This window comes from Lissotriton helveticus, chromosome 8, assembly GCF_964261635.1.
Source record: "Lissotriton helveticus chromosome 8, aLisHel1.1, whole genome shotgun sequence".
Taxonomy (NCBI): Eukaryota; Metazoa; Chordata; class Amphibia; order Caudata; family Salamandridae; genus Lissotriton; species Lissotriton helveticus.
The window spans coordinates 1152539544-1152566005 of NC_136069.1; the positions used below are offsets into that span (position 1 = coordinate 1152539544).

Consider the following 26462-nt stretch of genomic DNA (forward strand, 5'->3'; position numbering starts at 1 on the left):
GGGTTGGACAAATTTTTAACGGGGTCCAATGTACGTGTCCTATAACGTAGATAACAACAAAGAATGTACAGAGTTCCCCAATAAAGATTATTTGACTAAATTAACCCATTAAAACCTCTCTCTTAAGTGTGTGATAGAGCAGGGAAAGTCGGAGTCCCTTATCGGAATCAAGGATGCCTCACACAAGTCAAAGGCTGGATGACTACTGTCACCCCACCCGATGATTGTCCAGTGTCATCATTGGCTATCCTGCTCCTTCGGCAGGCTGGCGATGCAATGCCCGTCGGGCAGCACCAAAGTGCTGCACTTTAGCGGAGATCTTTTATTCCTTTAGCCAATGAGTGCATGTGTGTGAGGGACCTGGGGAGTGCAATGAGTGAGCGTGAGTGAGGTTAAAAAAGGTCAGTAGAGTCCAACAGGGAAACCTTTAATAGCATGGCTCTCTGCCTTGATAAAAACCGTGAAAAGTTGAGGGGTATTAAGGCGTGACGGTTAGGGTAATCAGGCCTTATTCAACCCTCAGTCCGGGTCTGGTCAACATGTTTCTTGCCTCTAAGGCAATTCATCAGGACCAATTGCTCATAAGATTGCTCATGAATTCCTCAAAAGTTAAGGAAGTATACGACCTGAGAGGTGTCGCAGAATCAACCCTTCATTGAGGCCCTCCCTGGGACTAGAGAAGGAGACAAACAGAGGGTACCATCAATCATGGGTTTGTTAACCCGAAACATTGTTTGCATGTGAAAATAGCATGCAAGTCATTGTGTATTGTGGGGGGTCCCAACCCCTGTGAGAATATCACACTTGTGTCAGAGAGGGTAAAAGGGAGTGTAAATTAAGTTAAATTAAAGTGGAGAACTGTCTTACCAACATGCGCCATTGGTAATTCGCGTTTTGGCAAGCATTAAGTATGATCACAGCTCAGAAACGTACCACACCAGAATGGGTGACACATGTGTGTCATGCACGTGTTACAGGTATGTGCTTACACACCCACAATAGGAGTAAAATTTCAAGGTACCACTAAAACAGCTAGTAGTGTACTGGAAGGCATCAGTCATGCTCATATAGTGATAACGTTTTCAGGTAAAATGCACCGGGTGGGAGGTGAGTCAAAAGCATGAGGTGTTAGCGGAACCGCGGCGCTCACCCGTGGTCCCTGGTTGGATTTCAAACCGGCTGACCTGGTGGGGCCAGTGCTGTGAGGTCGGTACCTGGGAACAGATCAAGCGTCCTGCTCGTCAGCAAAGTAAGGGGCGGTGGAGCTTACCTCTGATACATGCCTCAATCCGTGTAGAATCGTGGCGATCGTGTAGGATCAGCCTACCTTACCTGCAAGCTTCTGGCAAGGCGTGTGTCACCTACCCCGCCCACAACGGAAATGCCGCAGGATCGCCGGTAGAAGCGAACTGCTTCACCGCCGCTAAACATAGCCGGTCGCGCGGGCGCCGTGGGGGGCGTGTCCCGTAGGCGTTGCTAGGAGACGAGGCACGCTAGGGCACCGAAAGCAATGATGTCCCTATTAGTATCGTCTCAAAACAATGAGCGCCATCTTGGAACGGGTTAGGTACCGAGTGTGTTAATGGTACTGTGAACTCGGTATTCTTTAATTAGGCAGTAGAAACTATCTGGTCAGCATAGTCCAGGGCACCGCATCATTAAGGCCAAATTCATCCGTATGAAGGCGATGGACCCATCTTTGTTCCATTTTAAAGAGGGCCTGTTGGTTTATTGAGGGGTGGCATTCCAGTACAGTCCACTTCAAGGTCTCAGCCACATGATTTTGTTGTCTGCAGTGCTCATATAGTTTGGTATGAGTCTTATGACAGCGAATATTGCTATTGTGCTCCATGATTCGTAGTTTTACCGGGCGCATCGTCATCCCAATATAGACCATCTTGCAGGGGCATGTCAGTGCATAGATGCAACGTGAACTATTGCAATTAGTGTGTCTATTGATGATCCAAGTAAAGTTCCTGGGCAGCTCAATGGTTTTGCCTTGGATTGTTTGGGGGCAGACTACACACGATCCACAACGGTAATGGCCAGTGACCGGTGGAAGGTCCCACAAGGTATTAACCGGTCGTGTACTTGATTTCTTCGGGCGAGTGTGAATCAGGGTGTCTTTGAGATTCGCCGTCCTCCTGAATGCGAACCGCGGGCGAGGTAACTCCAAACCAGCTGTGTTGAGAATCCCCCAATGTGAATTCACAACCTTTTTGATAAATGTCGAATGCTTGGTGTAGGACGTGACACATGTGATTACATCCTCCTTTTCCTTGGTGTGGACTTCAAGTAAGGACTCTCTGTTATTGTTAAGTGCTCGTTTGCATGATGTCTTAAGTAGCCGAGTGGGGTAGCCCCTATCTTGCAGCTTATGTTGGAGTATACTTGCTTCGTGCTTGTAGTCCTGGACAGAGCTGCAGTTTCTCCGTATACGGAGAAACTGCCCGAAGGGTAAATTCTCCCTCAGTGCTCTCGTATGGTGACTGTTGTAAAGGAGCAGGCTGTTTCTGTCTGTCTTCTTTTTGTACAGAGTGGTAGTCACAGTTGATGGACCCAATTGGATTGTAAGGTCTAGGAACGGTATGGATTTCTCAGAGATGGTACCCGTAAATTTCAGGAAGGGGTTCTGTTGGTTGATCCAAAGACAAAAAGCCTCACAGCTGGCCCGATCACCCTTCCAGAAGATTAAAATGTCATCAATGTATCGACGCCAGAGTGTGAGGTTATCTCGGAAGGGGTTCTGTTCCGGAGGATAGATATGGTACTTTTCAAAAGATTCCATATAGATACACGCCAGACTGGGGGCAAATGTCGAACCCATGGAAGTCCCGCTCACCTGATGGTACAGTTGTGATTCATACCGAAAAAAGTTCTCAGTCAGGGCTATGTGTGCCAGCTCCATGATATTGATATTGCGTAGACAGGCTTCCCTTTTGTAACAAATATTTATTTGTTTTCGGAAGAAGCCATATTGACAGCCCCACGGGCAGTACAGAGAAGCAACTGAGAAGGCAATATGCATTACAATTTCAGAGATTAGCATTCCTGAGGGCCTCCCAGAACTGGCTGTAATCGAAGAGTCCCATCAAGGAGCCCCAAGGAGCATTCTACTGCCCCCCCACTTCCACCCTGTAGTCGATTCAGAATACAGCTCGGCTCTCCTCCACATGTTACAGTCCAATAGACAGATTCAAGTGGAAAACTCCCAAAATCCTTCCCACCCCACCGGTCTTCAAACACCCCAACAAAGTACCCCCACCCCATCCACCCTCCCAGGCATGCCGTTGGCCATTAGTATACTCAGGCTGTCGCCTAGAACACTTGCTTTGCCCACCAGAATCCCTGCCTCACAGTTATCAACCTAGGGTGGTCCGGGAACACTGGAGAAGAGTCCTTGCCAGGCCCTCTCTGTACCCATCATGCCCTCCCTCCATCAAGCGTCAGCTGCTTCAATCAGCCCGTGCGCCCTTCATCTCACGGGGCACTCCCTTCCCATCTTCAATCGGGTGCTTAACCAGTTCCATAAGCGCCACCCATGCCCGAGCCATTTCCATTGATTTCTCACTCCCATTGCGCCTGGTCAGGCATAGTCTGCCATTCCACTCACTCTCTGCCCACTTCGCAAACTCCCTGCGCCAGCGTGTAAGTGTAGGCCCCTTTTTCGCCTTCCAATGAGTAGTAAGTTCCCTTTTTGCCAGGACCAACTCTAGACTGGCTTCCATTCACATTGAGCACGGTAAAGAGCATTTGAATTAGGGAAAATTAAAAATCTATAGGATCTATGATTTTGGAAGCAAGGGTAAAGGAAGGCGACTTAGTGCCAAACTGGCCTCTCATCTAGGAAGCTGCCTACTAATGTTTCTTTAGAACAGAAGATTGTACTTCACTGCTTTTGGGAGGTGAATGTGCCATTGCATTGCATTTAACATTACTCTTTTATGTAGACAATGGGGACAGAGGGCGCTTTCTTATTAAATAGGATCACAACAATCAAAGGTAAACTGAACTGGGTCTAGCCAGATAAAAATGATAAAAACTGTGATTTGCTTCATAAATAAATTCACCAACTACATTAAATCCCAACAATATGGTGATTACAATCCAAGCTACTCCAAATTCAGATGTCAAAACCTGTACAAATTAAAAGTTATGAGTGTAGACAGGATTCTGCACACACCGACAGATAAAGACCAGGCAGCACATCAGACTCTTGTTTATTTAAACACACGCAATTGCAGTAGCCTCTTGGGGCTAGTGCAGTTTGAGGGGGCGGAGAGAAAGCGTTACATAGTGAAAAGCCAAGGCTTTGCACCTATGTAGAAGGCCAGTTGTGCTTTATGCCTTATGGGGACAGAACGAGGGAGCTCCGAGGAGGGTCGCAGGGCCCCCAGGCTTGCAGTTGTAGGGAACGTTTGGTGGAGGCGCATGTGAAGGGTTTGTTGTGTGACTTAGGTTTAATTTACTTTGTGTCATATCATGCCTGTGCCAAATGTCCAACAACTAATATTTACTAGGAACCTCGTGCAAACATTAATATATATGAACTGGGATTAAAGGTTTCACAATTGTACCCATGAGCCCACGGACGTCATTGGGGGTAGTCAGGGGTCGCAGCTGCAACCGCTAGCTTGCTCCCTGGTACTCCTGGCACTTCCTTTGCGACCCCTGTCGTCAGAGGAGGCAAACGTTTAGCCCCGCTCTGTGGCCAGGAGTCTCAAAGGAAGTTCCAGGAGTTACAAGCTAAAGGTCGCAGCTGTGACCTCCACCGACCCCCAAATGACGTCCATGCATGGCCCTGCTTTTAGAGTTACTTATTAACAAATACTTTGGTGTAAAATTGGTGATGCCAAGAACAACTGCAACCTCTACATGTTGTGTTCGCTGCCTTTACCCTGTCTGGAGACGATACAAGTTTTTCCACCAGAGGAGTCGCTAGAGCATTCATCTTGGACTTCACGTGTAGGCGAGGCTCACGTCTTTCCTAACTCCTCTCTAAGGCGGTATATACGCCCCAGTATGAGTTGCTGGGCCTTTGGACTTGTAAGGCTGCACCGACTGGTTGTGTGCATCTACTCAACTGCCAAAGATTTGGAAATGTAAGCTGGAGCTTTCCTGCAGCTCAATGAACATAGGTTGGACTGAAGATCTCGGATGACCCGGTTCTTGAAGGTACACTCCACGGTGTAGCCAGACTGCTGTCCACTTCCTCCTGGCTAGACCTGAGTCTACAGCACTTCTGAAGGTCCTCTGGCCTGCCCTGATGCTGCTGCTCACTGTGCTTAGACTTTGAAGCCTCTAGCCAATTCAGACAAACCTCCATGGAGCGGAGGCTGTTCTACAACTCACGAAGAGACAGGGGTGGGCTGCGGAGAATATTATTGTACACTGCTCCAATGCAATCCATCCTACCTTAGCCTTCCTCTCCGTGCTCGCTGAATACATTTCCGCTTCAAGGTACATGGTTTCCCGAACTGCTTACATATTCTACTCATCTCGGCAATGATACTTCTTGAAGAGGTCACTCCTAAACTGCCCCTCTCCTGAAAATATATTCCAGAATGCAATTTTTCAGCACATAAAGTTGTACTTTTTAACACACAGAGAGGTGTGACATTCTTTTTATTTGCCCAGTTTCATAATCAAGTGATGGAAAAGGTACCAGAGGTTTATACAAAGATGAATATGGCCACCCCCTTTTGGACATCATCTCTTGGTGGTTACTGAAAGGGTAAACCAGAAGCTACGTTCTCAAATAAAAAAAACTAGCGGTCACAGTTGCCCCACAAGTGTCAAACTATGCCATATTTTCAGGATATCGATATATGATATATTTACAAAAGATAAAGCTAAATAGGAAACATTTACACGGTTAGTGGAAATCCCACAAGTCTGGAATGGCTACAACTCTTGTCAACCAACACAGAACACACCTTGTCTAAAGAACATTAATTGGGTAGCCTGTATCAAGAGTCTGTGTAGATTAAATGACTGAAGAATTAGACCCGGAAAAGCTATCAAAATATTAAAATCCCCTATCAAATGTACCTTTGACCTAGTATTGTTACGGATTCGATTGCCACTTACTTTTTGTTTGCATGGTCATCAAGAAACTACATGACTGCACAAACCCTGTCCCTCCAATGTAATCACAATCTGAAGGTGAAACCCTGATATCATTAAAACTCAAATGGGAGTGGTTGAAAACATTTCAATGCATTTTTTACTTGTATATGCTTTACCAAAAGGTCGATATTGACAAATGACCTTTCAAGACATGGACACAACTACTGAATAGCTGGAGTACACAAATAGCAATGTAAACTGCCAGGTCATTGAAACATCTATATTTGAATAACTTTCAAAGATATCAAATGAAGCATGCATAACAATGAGCATTTCTTGTCCCCAGTACATCATAATTTAAAATCGCTTTGTTTACTTTAGCTGAAAAAATAATTACCAATTTTATTTCAAGAACTACCTCTCAAATACCCAGCTATGACAAATACCTTTCACTTTTTGGTGAGTGAGGTAGATTTTTTATGATACGTATTACAACCTTCTGACAAACTTATACCTAGACAATTACCGACAAAACAGTATGAATGTTCTCCCAGTGTACTCCTACAGGGAGCAAGTGCAAGAGATGTGGCAATGGTAGGGCACTTGCCACCAGTCATGTTAATCAAAGGAGACCCTATGTATTTCTGGCTGCAAAGATAGTGGGTATTAGGTACAGAATCCCCTTTGTGCTGTAAACCAATGAAGGTGGAGTTAGGAACTCACCTGTAACGATAGACTCCACTATCCTGTTATTTTTTTCACCTTCCAGGAGTTTCTGGTAGTATCCTGGGTTGAGATCCAGTTGCTCCTGGGCTCCGCTGACTATCATCCAGATCAGAGAGCGATGCTCGTTGGGAATACCTTTCCTAATATATCGCTTCACTATAAACAGAAAAAATAAATGTACGTCAATTTCATACTCCTACAAATCAACAATAACTATTAAAAGCTAATTAGGTGGTGTGAAAACTTCATAAAAATACTTTGCTGTTAACATTCTAAGCTCAATTACCTAAAATTAGAACAAACTCATACCTATTCAGGAACATGATTTCAGACATCATCTACTTATATTAGTCAACAAAATCAACATAAATGCCCCTTTTCTCCCTAGGATGAAGATTAGGGTAATTTTTCTAATCATTTTGCTTCAGTTGAAAAAGTTCTTGCGATTGTGCAAACAGCTATTTGAAGGAATGACCCTCGTCGCAGCGAAAAATAAGGATTGTGGTTTCTTCTGTACTGGCACTAGAGACAGCCACAAGGCCAGTATTCCTAATGCCTGTGCCCTAGACCACAGGTGGGTGCAGTGGCCCTAATCTAGAAGTACTGTGGATGTAATGTTTCAGTATGAGCCCACTCTTCGTACACAAAATTTGCTCCAATATGAACAACATGTTCCTTAAAGACCAAAAACCTTACCCATTGAGTCCTATCTGAGCATATTCTACATTCTGGTTGTGCTCAACCAGCGGTAAGAACAAAATATAAGTATTCTGCAGCCTGAATGACAGTGCAGGGTGCAGTGAAAGATGCTGTATTCTGTCCACAGCACATCCACACAAAGATCTTAGAAGAAAGCCCTGCAAAACATGCAGAACATCATGCCCTGTTACCTGCATAAAAGAAGGCTAATCCATCAGTTTCCACACTAAAAGTGTCAGATTCATCCTTGTTTACGCAAGGATACATTGTTAATTGGCAACACGGGCCCTTTATTGGATTGAAGAATTCAAAGGGAAAACCTATTAGGAATAAACCGACTTGCAATTACATATGCTTTGAACGTTTCAACAATTGATATTGTCCTTCCTTTTTCTGTTTCGGATGGCTGGGATACAGAGACTGTAAAATGAATTGTGTCTGATTTAGAGGCATCTGCCACTTTAAACAATGAACATCCTTATTTGAATGTTGTCACTTACAAAGAAATGGATTGTTATCATCACTGTGTACACTATTACATATATAGAACCAGCTATCCTAGAGAACTATGCAATTACACACAATGGTTGGACTGTGAAGCTCCACTTCCTAATCGTCATCTAGATTTCTAAAAGAAACTTCCCTATTTCCAGATTCACTGCAGTTCACGTCATTCAGCTTTCCATTTTTCACACAGTATACGACGATCATCACTAACAAGCTGATGTATTCAAATAAATGCTAAGTCAAAGAATCTTTATTCGATTTAGTTAAAAATCATACAAAGAGAATAAAAAACATTTAAAAATAAATGCAGTCAGAACCTGACCATCCAAGGAGAGCCTATTGGAAAGAAAATGTTGATGGGAAAAGCATGTGGGTAACAGCATTTTGGCAGATTCAAGACAAGGAAACCTTATTTCAAGCATGCTTTACACCTAAAGAAATTATTTTCTTGAACAAAACAATTAAGCAGACTACCTGTCTGGGATTTGGTACCATGAAAAACTTTGAAAAACCTTTTATATAAAAAGTTCATTTAACTCTGTTTAATAATTACCAATCACAAATGAATGTTTCTGACTATGATGTAAACGAAATGATCTAGAATGAAACTTATAATTCTATCCAGTTCCCAGCTGGAGGTTTAGACTTATGGCCTTGTGATTCCAATTCCTACATGTGTCATTTTCTTTCCAACACCCCTGTCCTAACCCACATTGACCTGATCTGCGATATAATACACAAACACCTGTAGTAGTTACCACATACAGTGTGGGCAAACAGTGCCAAAGCTGGTTAACACATTCCTTTAGCTATGAAAGAACACTTATCCTCAATCAAAGAAAACATGGATGTTTACGACTTCCTTCTGGGACCACTTCCTACTCAAAATAAACAATTCATTACGTCAGGAACATATGACATTTATAATTAATGACAAAAATACTCAGAAATAGAAGCTGCAGAAATAATTAGACAAATAAAGTGAGAAAACCTGCAAACAGTTTCAAAGTTATTGACAGTGGCATGCATACACTCTCCAAGAGAGTGTACTCATTAAACCACATCCTCTACTCTGCATTAGATCTCCTCAAAGGAGATTTGAGTCTTATACAACACCACCAGGCTCAGTTAAGAACTATTATACAACTAAACTGGACTTCACAAACCCTAAGATCATTGTAGGAAAGTAGGATCTGCTTCTTATGATTACCCCCACTTTTTGCTTGATGTTGCACAGTTTTTGACTAGTCTGACTGGGATCCTGCTAACCAGGACCCCAGTCTATATGATTTCTCCTTTAAATTGTCATGCACATACTTTGGTACATTCCAGATAGGATAGTGGGGTACCCTTATAAGTCCCTAGTATATGGTAACCATGTACCCAGGGCATAGGCATCCCAGAGGCCTCCCATGGGTTGAAACATGTATTATGCCACCCATGAGAGGCCATGCAAATTGGAATTACAGGCCTGCTACTTCAGCCAGTGTAAGCTGGTGCTTGCACCACTTACTTTAGATATAGGTTCACTATATCTATTGCTCACTACACTTAAAACTTATATGCCACCACTAAAGCAGGCCTTATCAATCCTGAAGGCAGGGTGCTGCGTTTTAGGTGAGAGGGTGCCCCTGCATGAGCAGAGCCTCTCTGCAGCCTTCGGAGAACATTCTCTTGGGCTGTCTGTGACTCAGCCAGACATATAGGTAGAGGTGCATTATAACATCGCAGTAAATGCTATCTCGATAAGGACTGAATAAAAACATTTTGTGTTTGGTATCAAACACCTTGGAATCATACCTCCACACCGGTAACCGGTTTGGGAGGTATGATTCCACCCTTCTGAAGCGAGCTTCATGGGGTCACTGGTCTATCCGGTGCCAGCCTTCTCAACCCGGACAGCACAAAATGAATGCTGCCGACTAGAGACACATTTCTGCCCTCCTGCTGCTGAGCCAAGGGTGAGCAGAGGAAGGCAGCACAATAGGCATCCTGTCAAAGGGAGGTGTGACCTCCCAGACAGGATTTAGTGTATTGGGGCTGGGCGGGTGCACTCTAAAAGTGCCTGAAAGTCTGCACCTGGGGCACATTTGGTGTCCCTGTGCACAGTCCAGCTAACTAGTTTTGGGAGCCATTGGCTCCTGCTCCGGAGTGAAAAAGGCAAAAAACACAGTTGATGGACAGAATGTAGAACAATGTCATACATTCACCCCAGTACAAGGATCTGGGCCTAAATCCATCGTTTTTTGCACTCCACACCACCCTGGGTTAGACACTGGCTATATGCAAATCAGCTATGACCCTGTGCCTCATGGGAACAGTCCAGTCCGAACTACCAAGCCATGACTTTCCCAGACCGGAATCAAGCATCCAAGGACCGGTTTCTGGCTATCAGCCTTCATCAGCCTGGATAGCTTGACTCCAGTGGTGTGGAGAGCCTGGGACTCACGTCTGAGCATACCCAGCCCACTCGCAGTTTAATTGTGGATCATTTGGAGCTAGGCAAGCCAAAACTGCTTGCCTCCTAGTTCGAATATTCTCCGCTGGTTGAATTTTACTTTTAATATGTGTAGCCGTTTTTGTGAAAGTTGTTTACAGGAGCATAATAGATGCAATAGGTCTTCTGATGCTAACCCGCAAAGGCGGCACCTAGGGTCCACCTTCCCCTTTAGCCAGGGTGGTGAATGCTGAGTGCCAGGCAGCAAGCCAAGTCTAAACTTCATGAAGCTAATTTTTGTATGCTTGGCATAACCCGTGTTAAAGTACTTTTGGGCTGCTTGCTCATAGTATGTGTTCAGAGTCATCCAGCCGTGAGACCTTTCAGCGAGTGAAGCTTTATCCTCCAGTCACGATAGATATTTGACTGATTTCCAAGTTAATTTCTAAAGTACACCAATGCTAGTTGGAGTTTCCCACAGCTGGTTTAGTCCCAGTTTGTGTAGCCATTCTTTAAGGTATTTTGCTGCGGGTGAGCTAGTATGTCTGCTTAACTCTTTCCACAGCTGTGCATTTAGTGACCCTGGAACAGCTTTCCGTATTTTGTCCCACATTATGATATATGCCCCGTGTCTCGCAAGAGATTGCTTCTGAATGCCAGACTCAAGCCTTATTTGCGATGGGGAGGTATATTTGGGTAGTCCGAATATAATCCTAAAAGCCTTTGAAACTGTGCAGTCCAGTAATTTGGCATCTCTTCCTTTCTGTGCTTCACTGCCATAAGTTATTGTTGCAATAACTTTGCACGAATTACCTCAACAATGGGCACAATCAATGGGCCAGTTAATTTGGAATTCAATGATTTCAGAGAGATTGCCAGAGCGATGCCTTTGAGCCTAATGCTGTTTTTCTGCGCAAGGAATTGACCTCCCTTGTCAATCTTTACACCCAGATATTTATAGCCCGTGGTGCTCTCAATTCGGGTGTTGCCCCAGTACCAAGTGGGGGGCTTTTCCCTTTTTTTGCTAACGGTAATGGTCTTTGTTTTGTCAAGGTTTATCGTTAGGCCATTTTCCTTTGAGTAATCGTGAGTTGCATTTATAAGATGTTGAAGTCCTACTCTCGTTTTACTAATCAAGACTATATCGTCTGCAAATAGGAGACACGGCACTAAGATATCGCCCAATTTTGGTGCATGCGAGTTGCAGGCGTATAATCTCGGTATGAGGTCAGCTACAAACAGGTTGAAAAGTGTGGGAGCCAGAACGCAGCCTTGTTTAAGCCCTTTGTCCGTTGGGACGCGTCTCGACAAGTATGTTCCGTCGCCCAGTTTGATCTGGACCCAGGTGTTAGTATGCAGGCTTATCAGAAGGTTTAAAAGGGGTTGGGGGAGCCCCCAGTTATGAAGTTTGGACCACAGTCTGTTGCGTTTTATGTGATCAAAAGCTGCTTTATCCATACTAATATTATAAAGAGAGAGCGCAAACCTTTCAGGTGGATAATCTCAGTAACCACAGCACCAATCACAACACCCAATACAGCGTTGGAAAGGGCAGTTGCAGCAGAAGGACATAGGCTATGCAGACAGATAAAAAAATGTATAAAAAAATTGCAAAAAACTACATCATCCAGAAGGCTGAGGGCCAAAATAACATCAAACAGGAAATGACGTAATAATGTGACTCACTATATTGAGACTGAGATCCTGGAGCCAAATTGATCGTGAACAAGGGATATGCTATGCCGAAACGCGTAGATTTGTGCCTGCCTGCTTGAGAAACTCCATGCTGTGAGGATTAAATAAAAAAGCACATAAGTGAAGACAAATGCGAGTTTGTCCCGTTTTTCTCCCAGCTGGGGGAATTGGTTGTGGATTTAAATGCGGCGTGGTTGTGCCGCGGGGATTTACGAACCGGCGAGAGAGCACTGCAAATTCTGGCGAAAAGGAACCGAGGGATATTTATATATATATATATCCTTGTACTCGTCTCACCCACAGGAATACAATCTCCACAGAGACGAAGAGTACCCACAGTCGTGCTGCAATATTTTTATTTTTCACCCAGCACCTCCACCATGACGCGTTGCGGTCCTCCTCGGACCTTGCTCACATGACAAGTTACATGGGGAAGCTCATGATATTTAAAGTGACAGTGCAAACCTTAGTGCAATGAAAATGGACAACAGACTGAGTGTCTACCACATCGTAATTATACCTGTAAAATACAATATATGGGATGTGCAAAATAGCTGCTGATGTTTGGTGCAAAATACATCAATAAATATTTATAATAAATATTTAAGATCAATCCAAATGTGATTTAAAAGTCATAAAAAGGAAAATCTAACTTTATAAACATGATTATTAAATTAATTTATATATATATATATATATATATATATATATATATATATATATATATATATATATATATATATATATATATATATATATCTCCATACTAATATTATAAAGAGAGAGCCCAAACCTTTGAGGCGGGTAATCTCAGTAACCACAGCACCAATCACAACACCCAATACAGTGTTGGAAAGGGCAGTTGCAGCAGAAGGACATAGGCTATGCAGACGGCCACCATATACATTTAAAAGGTAAGAGAACCGTGCCAACAAAGTAGTCCCTTGTGGGCGTGTCTGCGTTCTGCTGTGGGCGTGACAAACGCTGGGGGCGTGTGGTACGTTCCGCCCTTCATTCCATGTGAGTCGTAATTGCGCCGCATCAAGGGGCACGCTGGGGGCGTGACACACTGGGGCCATGACAAACGCTGCGGGCGTGTGTCCGCTCTGTTGGCGTGTGTCCGCCCTTCATGCCATGTGAAGCGCCAATTACGCAATCGCGAGGCATCAAGGGGCACGCTGGGGGCGTGACAAACACGGGGGCGTGTGCTACATTCCGCACTTCGTGCCATCTGGGTCGTACATTAATCAGATCGTCTGCTGTGGCCGTGTGCTGGGGGCGTCACAAAGGCGTTCACCTCAAAGCGTGGTAAGTAACCATTCGCAAGACTCCCTTGGGGGACTGCCCGTTGTCTCACGCATACTGGAGGTGCCGAATGAGGTGTGTGCCTTGGCCTGGGTGTGTCTGAAAGGGCCGAACGCAGTGTGTGGCTTGGCCTGGGTGCGTCTAAAAAGCACTCGGGCCGAAGAGCATTGGTGTGGGTCATAAAAAAATAAGAACAGCGGGAAACAATCATTCAAGACTCACACAATTCTAATTGTTAGACGGTCGCCGCGGGCCCTCAAGCGGGGGCACACGCGACTGAGCGTGTCTGCGGGGATAATTACTGCAGCCTCTCATGCGCGCTGTTGCTGAACTATCACATTAAACCAAATTACATGCGCCTGCTAAGATCAGCCAGGGCTGTAGCCGGGCTCAGGCGGCGGATCACTACACTAATTACATGCGCCTGATTACATGAACCGGGGCTGCAGATGGGCCTCAAGTGGGGGGACACGCACCTGCTAACATCAACCAGGGCTGCAGCTGGGCCTCAAGCGGGGGAACACGCGAATGACCGTATCTGAATAAACACATTACACATATTCTATTTCATACCCGGACAACGTCGGGACGGGCTGCTAGTAATCAATAAAGCACAAATGCAGGGAGCTCCTAGTCATTTCCGCCATGTCGAAGAGCATTGCCATCGTTATTATATTTGTAGTCGTCTCCACATTTTTTGCAAAACCGGTCTGATTCAGGGGGATGATGGAGTTTGCTTCTGCCCAGGCTTGGAGCTCTTCCAGGAGCGTTCCAGCGAAAAATGTTGCCTCATTGTCCTGTAACGCCACTAACCGATAGTTCTGAGGCTCTCACCTATCCCCTGCCTTATGGATTGGTGCAATAATGGAACCCCTCCATGACTTTGGTAGAATATTTGTCATCCTAATTTCCCTAAACAGTGGTTCTAATGCTTCAGCCCAGAATGTTGGCTCTTGCTTATAGAGCACAGGCGGTATACCATTTGGGCCGGGAGCCCCTTCCCTCCTTCCTTTGCCAATTTGCCTTTTTATGATCATAGTCCGATTAGTTGAAGTGTCGGCAGTTAAGATGTCATTATCGGGTTTGCTTTGTGTGATCTGATTAATTCCAGCATATTCAGCACTGATATAAACAATTTGTGAAGTGCCCGAGGAGTTTTCCCCTTTTGATCTAGTCTCCGTCGCTTCATGGAAATGAGAACTAATACATTTTGCCCAGGCTGTCTCAGAGATGTTGGAGGTAGTACCCTCGTTATTTGGGTGAACAAAGTTGTTTATGGTTCTCCAAAAACTTGCGCTGTTGTTTTGCTTTATATCCGCATGTAATTTGGCCCACATTGCGTTCTCTTTATCCCTTTTTGCATCCTTTTTTTGTTTTTTTAACCGAGCCTTTTGCTTTCGCAGCGAATTTAGTAGTGTTGTATCTTGAGGGTTCCACCGTAGCTGTCTCAATATACGGTTGATAAATCTCTTGGTGCGCCTGATTTATTTCAGCGCAAATTGAGATATCGATTTCGCATCGGCAGAACTTTGTTGGGCTTTTGGCTTCATGGTCGTTGTGTAGGCTGCCATAGTTTCAGTAAAGCTTTCCCATTTTTTTACCTCATCTGATACGGCTCTCAGTTCAAAGTGATCCTTAGCAACTCCCATCATTCTGCAATGTGTGGCAGACCTGAATTTGATTCTCTTAAGATTAATGGTATAATCTGTTCCTTGGGCAGTCTGGCAATGCTCAAAAATTTGAACTGTTGTTCGAAGCTCAATTTCTTGAGGACGGATGATCGCTGTCTCCTTTATCCCTAAACGAAATAAGTTAATTTGGTGGAATAGATCAAGGGTGACGAAGGTGTAGTCCAGAATAGTATTTATTCTGGATGAACAGTATGTCGCTACAGGGGGATTGTCTCCTCTTGATCTACCGTTTAGTGCTCTTAAATGTAAGTTTTCCAATTCCTCCAAGGCCGATTGACCTGCCTTTGTTTGCTTACTAGAAGGAGGCTCCCCTTGCGTTGGAATGTTCCTGATTGTATTTTGTATAGACATTTCAGCGTCCGCGGAGTACCCCATTAGATTTAGGTTTAAGTCACCCGTAAGAATGAGCTCCGCAGATGGTCCTTCTGTAATATATTTTTCTACCAACTTACACATTTCCTTTATTAATTTACCTTTTCGCTTTGGTTGGATATAGACGTTGATTATTGTGATATTGAAATCCGTTGCTCGTGTTAAGCAGGGTAAGTTTAAGGCAAGACCTGCAGATAAAGGAGAGCCTAGATCCTGGACTTTGAGATTTATGCCACATGCAACATATGTTGCCAGGCCGCCCTGTAGATGACCGTATTTTGCCTCAGCCAATGCACTCGTGTAAAAGCGCAGAAATTCTTGCAGATGTAGAGGTTCTCTCAGCCATGTCTCTTGTAGAGCCACTATATCAAAGGCCCTGATATAATCAATGAAATCCGCATCCAGCACTTTGCTAGCCAGGCCGTTCACATTCCAACAACATATCCGCAGAGACCCCCTTATGTCAGATCTTTTTTTTATTCCGCTAAGTCATCAATCTGTTTCCCTGTTGTTTATTGTTCTTGAGATCCATCTTATGTCGGTATCCAATCTCGATATCGTTGTGGGGACTTACAGCCTGATTCATGAAGCGAAATAGCGCCCGCAATGGCTGCGAAAATGCAATTGCGGGTGCAAAACACGGAATCGGCATTCAAGTACGAAATAGCGAATTCGCAAACACAGAATAGCGATTTAAATAGCGATTACGCTATAATAGTCGCAGACTCCGGGTAGTCGAGCATTAGCGATACAGAAATAGCGACCAACCACGGAATCTGCGAAATGAATAGCGAAACGCAATATTGTCTCAATCGGCATTCATGAAAAAAATACAATAGCGAAAAAGCGCTAATTCGCACGTTTGCGCGGCGCAATTTAAGGACAACTCAAAGCAGGTGGTAACCATAAAAGCCATGATTAAGTAAAATTTGAAAAACTGTTGGCCAATCACCAACAGGTCCAGGCCTGACCAATCACACATAAGGACATTCAGCAGCAGCATTAGGCGTTCCACAATGCCAGGGATGTACATGGTGGTGAGGCGGCGAAGGCTACAGCGAGCAGCACGGAGGAGACGCATGAGGCAGGAAAGGATTTACCGGCAGCGGGTCACCTTGCTGGGCCAAACCAGAGAACAGATTTATGCTAAATACAGGCTGAATGGACAAATGATCTCCTGGCTGATACAAGAACTCGACCCCATCATGCAGCACCCAACAAGGCGAAACAATTCTGTGCCCACACATGTGCAGGTATTGTGCAGCCTGCACCTCCTGGCCTCCGGCAGTTTCCAGGGCATAGTAGCCGCTGCTGGGGGGATATCCCAGCCCACCATGTCACGCTGCCTCCACACTTTTGTTGACGCCATGCTCAGCCAGCTCCACCGCCACATCACATTTCCCACGAGCCAACAGGAATTGGACCTGACAAAACTACAATTTTACAATGTCGCCCATTTTCCCCATGTCCTCGGCTGCATAGACTGTACCCACGTCGCCATCTGCCCACCAGCTGCCACGGAGTATATGTACCGCAACAGGAAGTCCTACCACTCCCTCAACATACAGATGGTCTGCAATGCCAAGACCATCATCACTGACATTGTGGCCCAGTACCCAGGGAGTACCCATGACTCCTTTATCTTCAGGCACAGCGGACTCCACACACGACTGCTCAGGGGAGAGTTTGGGGAAGGACACCTACTTGGTAAGTACACTTTGTCGACAATGTCACATTGCTATGAAGTAACTGCGCTGCACAGGCAATCAACATCTGCTCCTCTCATTCAGGTGACAGTGGCTATGCCCTACGGGAATACCTCCTGACCCCTTACCTCAACCCTGCCACACCTCAGCAACGGCGCTACAATGTTGCGCACATCCGGACAAGGAACTGTATAGAAAGGACATTTGGCCTGCTCAAGAGCAGGTTCCGTATTCTGCACAAGACAGGTGGGGCGATGTATTACAGTCCTGCAGCGTGCTGCCGCATTGTGGCTGTCTGTGCAATGCTTCATAACATTGCAACCAAGCGCCGGATACCTGTTGACATCTCAGGCAGTGAATCTGAGGGGGACGACCGGCCACCAGCACATGCACACCATGCACGCGGGGAGAACCCAGCTGAAGGCCACAGACGTCGCAACCACATCACAGCGAACAATTTCTAGCCCACCCTCTTCCCCCAACCCACATATCACAATTGCATGCAAAATGTAATGATTACACAAGGCTAATGTGTGAAGCAAAATAAATGTATTTGTTTCATTCACAAGAAAAAGGTTATGGTTTCAACTATTTACAAATTACAGTATTCCTGCATACTGCAGTGCGAAGAAGGTTCTTGGCAGGCTTAGCGTCAGCCTGTGGCAGTGTCCCTCAGACAGTGTCAAAGGCGCCTCCGGCGCGTAATGCCCAGGCGCCTGTGAGGCTCATCCTCATCCTGGGCAGCTGTACCAGGCGTTGCCCTGGTGCTGCGCCTAGGTGGCGGGACCTGCGTGGCAGATTGGCTGCTCACGCTGGAGGCACCCTCACTGGCATCGTCTCCCCCTACAGTGGCCGGTAGCACAGGTGTGTGAAGTGCCGTCACGGCGGTGGTTAGGTGCTCCAGGACACGTGTTATGTCCTCGCAGCACTGGACCAGTTGGTGCTGCTGGGTGAGAGAGCGCCGCGACAACTGGGTGGTGGCATTTGCTGCCACATAATTCGACCTACTATAGGACGACAGCCGGCTCATTAGCTGGTGGTGGCGCCTGCTTGCTACACTGCGGTGCTTGATGAGCGCAGCAGTGTTATCCTCCATGGCTGCTGTCATGCGGCACATGGCCGCCGTCATGCGGTCCATCCTGTCTCCAACTCCCGCCACATTGCGGCCAATTTTGTGCAGCTGGAGCTGGATGGCTCCTTGCTGCTGCGACTGGCGCTGGTGGATTCTGAGCATGCGCCGCTCGACGCTGATACAGGCATGGAGATGCCCATTGCCCCTCCTGCTGATCGGCCGCTGTGTTGCCGCTGTCGCAGGCCCAGATCTCGTTGCACGAGCTGCAGGTGGTGTCGCAGCAGGTGTTGCTGGTGCGGCAGGAACTGGAGGCACATTGGTGGGGTGCCTGGCTCTGGCTGCGGGTGGTGCGGCAGATCCAGATGCAGCTACGGTGGGGGGCCTGGCCTTGGCTGCGGGTGGTGCGGCAGATCCAGATGCAGCTACGGTGGGGGGCCTGGCCTTGGCTGCCGGTGGGATGCTAGTTGCAGGGGCCACAACGGTGGGGGGCCTGGCTGCTGGTGTTGGTGCAGCGGCAGATGCAGGAGCAGGTATGGTGGGGGGCCTGGCTGCTGGTGTTGGTGCAGCGGCAGGGGCTGGTGCCTGTGTTTCGGGTTGTGAGTCCTCCTCCTGGGCCTCCTCATCAATCTGCAGCCTCTCGCTGTCGCTGCTATCTGCGCCACCTGTGAGGGTAAGTGGATACTCATTAGTTGCATGTGACTGTCAGACGTGCAGATGTTACATGCATGCTGGGTGACATTCCCTGGATGGCTGTGGATTTGCGTACTTTGGAACCTTTCTGGCTGCATTGTGGTACTACTACATTGTGGACATACTACATCTCCCACAATGCTTCAGGGCATTTCCTGATGCACAACATAGGCATGACTAAGGGCCAATGAGTGAGCCTATTTGGTCAGGGACGGTCATAGGGGACAGGGTCACAGTCGCATGCCACTTACCTTGGGTGTCTTGGGTGGGGCGGGAGGAGTCCAGAGGGGTCACGCCAACGCACGCCTCCCTCTCCAAGGTGTTCTCAACCTGGTCCTCCAGGGGTGTGTTGGGTGGGACTGTCGGTCCGCCACCTCCAGTGCCCGATGCCTCACCAAGGCGCTCCGCCACCCTCTCCTTGGCACGACCTCGGAGGTCGTACCAGCGCTTCTTTAGCTCCTCCAAGGACCTATCGGCCACACCCACCGAGTTCACGCTGGCGGCTATACCCAGCCAGATCCTCCGCTTGTCCTGCTCTGGGACCTTTCTGGAGTTGGTACCAAAGAGCCGGTCATGGTTGGCCACCACCCCTTCAATTAGGTTCTCGAGCTCCTGCTCTGAGAACTTGAGCTTGCGCTTTCGTCCTGCGCTGTTGCTGGGGCCAGGGACAGGTTCCTCAGACATGGCGGTCGCTATTTCAGGCGTTTCTGGAGTCGCTATCGCTGGTTAGGCGTCTGCTTACCGACGTGCTCACTCGTAGGATAGCGTCACTGTGGTGTTTGGGGGTGGGAACTGCCTGCTTCCTGGATGTGATGTCATCACGGTGCTCGGAATGCGTCTTCCCGTTTTCCAGATCGCGCGAGAATGCGAGTCGCAATCCCGATCGCACGGGATTGCGAGTCGCAATCCCGATCGCACGGGATTGCGAGTCGCAATCCCGATCGCAGGTAGCCGGGAATAGCGATTTTTCTGCGTTTTTAGTTGGTCGCTAACGGCTTTAGCGCCCGCGTGCGAGTCGCTATTTTTTCCCCGAAAAGTACATGAATGCCGTTTTGCGTTTCCTCTATAGCGAGTCGCTATGAATCGCTATTAGGGACACGCAAAACGGCCCGTACATGAATCAGGCTGTTGATGACTTTCACGTTCTGCCAGGAAGACTTCTTCATTTATTTTACTTTGCCCCCTGGCCCCCTTCAATACTGAGATGATGGACCTACCATCAGGTGCCGAGTTTTCAATTGTTTGTTTTGGCCTCAACAGATCGGGATATCCTGGTTTGATGTAGGGCGTAATGGTTATCCCCCAGTTCTTGAATGTGACCCTTTCTTGATATATTCTTTGTGCAATAGTAGGTGACCCCCATGAAGCACGTGTTGTTTCCCCAAACATGGATTCCTTGTCTTTGATAAATTCGATCAAGACCAGGTCAGATGACCCTATTTCTGACAAGGTTGGTATGTGAGATAGTAAGCGAAGAATGTTGCCTAGATTCATAATGTCAAACCTGCCCTTAGAGATGTATTCTGGTGTGAATAGCAAAGCTGTCGTATCCTGCCAGTTTATGCCTTTAAGTTCCATTTCTTGCATATTTGATTGTGCGGCGGCCTGCATCTGATGTACTCCTAATTTTCTATGAGTCCTGGCTGCTCCTGTTATTTGATTGTAATTTCCGGTTTCCATCAGTTGGCTCGCTGATTCTCTCTGATGTTGTTCCATGCTGATATGATTTTGCTCTGCAGGTGCCTCACGGTGTTGTCCCCGACGATGATCTATATTTATGAAAGTGGGAATTGGTAAGTCTCTCGTGACCTGGCTTCGGTATTGGCAAATGCCAATATTTTTTGTTTCCCTGCGGGCCATGGCCTGATTGAGATTGTGGTCTGTATTTGTAATCACTGGGTGTAAGTATACTGTGCCCTGGTTGCTTTTGTTCACTCTGCCCCAAGCCAGGACATGATTGTCAATGTTTGTATTTTGCGCGGTTTCTGGTGCCCCCCCCCCTCCTGTTTATGGGCCTGCAACTGACTTATCCTCGTGCTAAGAGTAAGGTTACATCCTGATGACTCCCTCATATTAGGGCTTTTCTTTTTGGTTGTCTCTGTTATTGGTGTATTTTCTTGATCAGGCTCCTTCTCAGTTGGTGTTTTCCCGAATAGGCACGTAATTCCATTGTTTTCACAGATATGTTTTTGATTCCGGCCCTTGCGTTTTTGTGCTCGTCTTTGTTTTGCGTTCAATTTATTTTCCCTTTTTTCCTCTTCTGAAGTCTCTGTCATTTTATTTTCTGTCTTTGTTTTCTGGCCAGATGTTTCATTGCCTTTAGTTTGTGTATGTTTAATCATGATGGGGTCATTCTCACCATTTGTAAACAGTTGATGGTGATTTATCATATCTATGTCATTTCTAGTTAAGTGTTTTTCCGCTATTGACTCAGTGCGATATTTAAATGTACAGTTTTTTACTTGTGCGCACAGATCGTTTAACATTATTGGAAGAGTGGCTAATTTATCTACAATTGGGCTGCAGGCGCAGTTTTGACTGTTGGCTAAGGCATAATCCTGAATCTTCTGCAGGGAAGTGTTCAAGGTTCCTAACTTGCTATCGATTGCGACCACGAATACTGCCAAGGTGTTCATTAAAGTTAATTGGGTGTCCATTTTATCGGACTGATATTGCAAGGCTTCTACCAAAAGTTGTACTGTTTTTAATAAACTCGCCCATGCACTCATGGTATCCGACTGGTGCATATTGTCCGGTTCCTTCTCAGGTGCATTATTTGGGCAGCCTATTGCATTTGTTTTTTCTTCCGAAGCCTCTTTTTTGGTCCTCAGTGTTGGTCCCTGCCGTAGTCTTGTTCCTACCGTGGTCTTGAGGGTTGGTTTCAAGTAGTGCCTCCCAATCTTCTTTGTCAAGATCTAAGAAATTGTCCAGATTTTTGCTCACGTCCAGTTTGCTCCATCCACTTTGACAAGGTGACGCAGGATTGTTTTGGGGTGATGGTGTAGCAGACAGTTTATCTTCAGAATCCTGATTTACATTAAGTATTTCCGGTGCGCCCTCTTTTAAATTTTCTTTTGCCTTAGTGGGCGGGCGGTGTCCTTCCGTTACCTGTTGGATTTCTTTGTAGCTGTCTAACTCATGAATACTTAGAGTTTCCAATGTGATACAGTTACCCCTTCCGACCTTATGTCGTGCTCCGCTCTCAGAAAATATAGTATTTAAAATGATATTTGCATCCAGGCTCTGAGGCCCTTCGCTTTCGTTAGAGACTTCCCAAACATTTTCTGTCCTGGTCATTGTGTGCAACTCCCTTGTTATTTTTGTACCTTCTTCCGTATGTTTATAAAATACGGTCTCAGGCCTCTTGGGGGCTGGACTTGCTAGAAATTGTGTGGTTGTTAGATCCTTTATACATTCAGTTCTAGGTAGAGATGATAGAATGGGAGAGCTATTTAAGCCTGTGACATCCATCTCGCTACTTTGATGTGTTGTTCCGTCGCCCTCCCTCCTTCCAAATCGGTTTAGGGGCTGTAAGGGAGTCAGAAGACCTATTAAGGGAGTAGGGCCTGAAAGAAGGGTGTCACCCGCGTTCTTTAGAAAACAAAATTTTGTGTCTATTTTAGGCTGGAAAAAGAGCTTCTTCAAACCTTTTTCCCCTGAGATTGAATTATTTATGTTGCCTGATTTTTTTATATTTGGGGTTAGTTCAAATATTGCATCAGATGTTTGAGTAGTTTGAGTAGTTGGTTTTATTTTGGCATTTTGTTCCCCAAACGTGCCGGCTGGTACTTTCAGCTTCCTTTTCCGTTTATTCGAATTGTTAGTGGATGTGACGCTGCCGCGCACGCGTCCTGACCCCATACTTGATACTGGTATTATGATGCAATATAACACCTGCAGGGAGGATGTATTGTGGAGTTGGCAGATAGTCACAGTAATCCTCCTGCTGTCCCTCCTCCCTCACCACCCCTGGCTCGGCGGGTTAGGAAGCGGGAAAATTGCGGGAAGATTGTGGATCTTTGTGAATCGTTGCTGATGGATTGCCTGATGCCCTCACAGCCTCACAACCCGCAGACCCCTAACTCTTTTAGAAAGTCCAAGCAACTCTGGCTTTCAGAGGGGATAGCCTCCCACGGTGGCAATGCAAGGCGAACAGGTGCTACGTGGCAGTATGTAAACTGAAATGGCTGTGGTGGCTGCGGTGGCTGAAATAGTAGCTGAATTCCCAGTCACATCGAACCCCACCACGCCATTGCTTTCTATGCTCACCTGCTTCCGTTGCCTCTCACTTTGCGCTCCAAATCTCCTCCTGCCTGCTCCTGTGGGGGAGCCTTGAGCACTACTCGGCGCTCTTCCGCTGCTGCTCAGGACCGGTGAGCTCAAACGCTCCGGCACTACGTTGCTCCAGGTGCTCTGATATTCTCCCCACTGCGCTGCACTGCACAGAGAGACCGCCAAACCGGAAACCAGCGTAGCCCCAAGGTGTTGGAGCTTAAAGCTTTTTCCCAATGCTGGTCCTATCGGTTTCAAGTTTGCCGATTCTGCCGATTCTGCCGATTCTACCGCTCCGGTCCAGGTGTGCGGTTCCAGGCTTTTGGCACCCGCGGCTTTCCCGCGGTCTCCTGCGGCTTCACACAGCTTTCCACGCCAGGTGTGCGGTTCCCTGGCTTTCCCGCAGTCTCCAGCGGCTTTTGCACAGTCGTACACAGTCGTGCAGCCCCCCCCCCGGCTCTGCGCTCTGAGCTCCGAGCGAGCGAGCGGGCTCCAGCTCCTGCTGCTGCTCGAGTGCTCGAGTGCGTGATTGCCTCTGTCTCTGCCTCTGCAAAACCAGGACTGGACTCTCTGGACTCTCGTTCGTCACTGAGCAGTGCAGTCTCCATCACTCAATGCACCCACTGGCAGAAGGACTTTAGATTTTATGTGGACAAGATTCTACAAGAAGAAACAACTGACCTTCGAACATCTGGACGCTCTGGACTTCAACTGGGCCGTCTCCCTCTCTGTCCAAAGCTTTGTCTGTGCCCTTGCTCCATACAGGATCTGTGCAGGAACTGTGGTGCACTAAGGACAACTGTAGAATCTCCCTTAGGGCGAAGGAGTCACTCCCCTGCATTTGCAGGCACCTCAACGCAACTGAGCGGTCTGCTGCTCCTGAGGTCTTGCAGACTCCGAAGATTTCAGCAACACAGGAGGTGGGTTACGAAGGTCCCTGAGGCTGATCTGCCCTCTCAGCAAGTTTGAGGCCAGTCTCCTTTGTGGGGACTGCATAACCCGAATCCCTGTGCAACGCGTCCATTTGCAGTTGCATATGCTTGGTAGCAATTCCCGAGCTTGTGCATTGGACTCCGTGTAGTCCTCACCCTGAGCAGTATTTGCACCAAATAACTCATGCCTCCTTGCACCGAGTGCTCCGTGGGCTGGTACTTTGCAATCTTGCTTGAGGTCCCCTCGCGACTCCTGGTCATTCGGCCTGTGGGTCCTCCTGAGGGTCATCTTGATTTCTGTTGGGCTTTCCTGGTTGCTCCAGATGTGCGCTGACTCCCGTTGCTTGGTGAGTCCCCTGGACCTTGCTGGTCCACACCATAACCTGCTTGACCTTCCTGCGTGAGTTGCTTTTGCCAAGGCGTGTTGGTGCTCCAGCTGGACACCGACCCCTCAGCACTCGACATCCTTCGTGGGACAGCTCGCATCTGGCTCCTGGTCATTGTCGAGGTCTCCTGGTCCTCGTGGCTGTAGAGTGAAGCATCCCTTCTTCGCACCTGAATCACCCGACATTGGTGAGCATTCGTCAACCGAGCCCCTGGTCACTCTGAAGCGACCCAGACTCTGTCCCATCTGTTTTCAGGTTCCTCCCTTCCAGAATCCAGGCTTGGATTCCACCGGACCTTTTTCACCTTCACGGCAGCAGTACTTCTTCACAGGCCTCCATTGAGAACGAGGGCAGTTTCCGACACCACTCCAGACCTATGCACCCGGCTCCTGTGGGCTAGGTAACTTCGGTACTACGGTATCCACAGATGGGGGGCTCTCAAACCTCTTAAGTTCCAAAGGGTTTGGTTAAAGTCCTCCTAGAAGGGTTCTTAAACTGTAAAATTGCAACAGCGACTTCCCCATAGAATTGTACGGAGCCTGCAGTCGTGTTAGCACACCGCACCCATCCTCCGTGGGGTCCATATCTACCCACCTTGGGTGGTCCCTTGGGGTCCCAGCGATTCTACGTGCTCCAGACCTTGTCTTGACTCGAGTCGTGGTTGTTATACCACTATTTTAGTATATGGTCTGGTCTCCCCCTGGAGCCCACTGTGTATTGTGCTACTTACAACTGTTCTATTGATCTCGTTTTGTGTGCTTTGTGTTTTATCCTCGTGTAGAGGATAGTAGAGAGTGTTATATTAACAAATACATATTTTTATATAACTACTGTGTGGTTCTCCTTTCATTTGAATAATTCAGGAGGTGATATTCTGGTAAAACAAGCTGCTTTACATTCTTTCAAGATTAAGCCTGAAGGCTGCTCTCCACAGCTACCACTAGGATAGCTTTGTAAAAGTTATCTTTCACCTTATACATCATAAGGGTCGTTTGGACTGGTGCAAGGTGCCCACTTTAATTAATAGACATTATATACCAGGCCAAGTTCTCACAATCATGTTTCGTGCCCTGGCGCCTTCTGAACAAAACAGCTATTTTTAAGCCTTAAAATTTGACCTTAACACAAAAAACAATGGTGAAAAGGAATCTGCATACACTTTGCTAAGTATCGAGCAAGAGAACCATTTTCAGTTTGTGACCATCCACCCTTTACCTGGCTAATACATGGCATTATTTCTCTTTATCGATTACAACTTTTCATTTTCACAACTGCCAGAAATACAAGTCTTTAGGCTGGTGCAAAACAATGTGAAATTCACATCTGTTCCATCTGTGGAAGTTTCCTTTTTCTTACATGTGTTTGAATGAAAATGATCCAGAGTTTATTAGTACATCCAGCTGTAGAAATCAGTTAGTTCACTCCCTTCTGTGTGATATAATCTCCTTGCATGGAATCTGTAGTGTTTATTTAGTCACTCCTACTTCATACATTCCCACACACCATGAACTACTGTACGATGGCTCCTATTTAGTGCTAACTAATGTTACTTGTTGTGGCTTGAAACCAGGCCAAATATATTTCATTACGCTTTCTAAACTATACTGTGTTGTGGAAGGACCTAAAAAACAACTGCCTCACCATGTAATCAAAAGCGCCCCTAGGACTAGTATTTATATGAAAGGCATGAGTTTTTATTAAATTAGTCGCACTATTACTACAAAAAGAAGTCCCTTTAACTTCTGTGCCAGAAACATACAACCTACAGACAGTCAGAACAGCTTTGTAGATTCAGAGGCTGTTACAGATGCAATACTCTACTCACTTTGCTCTCTTCTGTCCCAGTTTAGGGAGCACCTGGCCTGACATTTCAGGCTGAACTGTTACCATTGGAGCAGGGTAA

General features: G+C 46.6%; 1 protein-coding gene across 1 annotated transcript in view; it reads right to left on the bottom strand.

Annotated features, from left to right (window-relative positions):
- GRTP1 (growth hormone regulated TBC protein 1) overlaps positions 1-26462 on the bottom strand; it is a 492188-nt gene that overhangs the window by 335574 nt on the left and 130152 nt on the right. The window contains exon 3 of the mRNA XM_078658051.1: positions 6793-6951. Coding sequence (XP_078514177.1) covers positions 6793-6951 — 159 coding nt within the window. The remainder of the gene's footprint in view (positions 1-6792; positions 6952-26462) is intronic.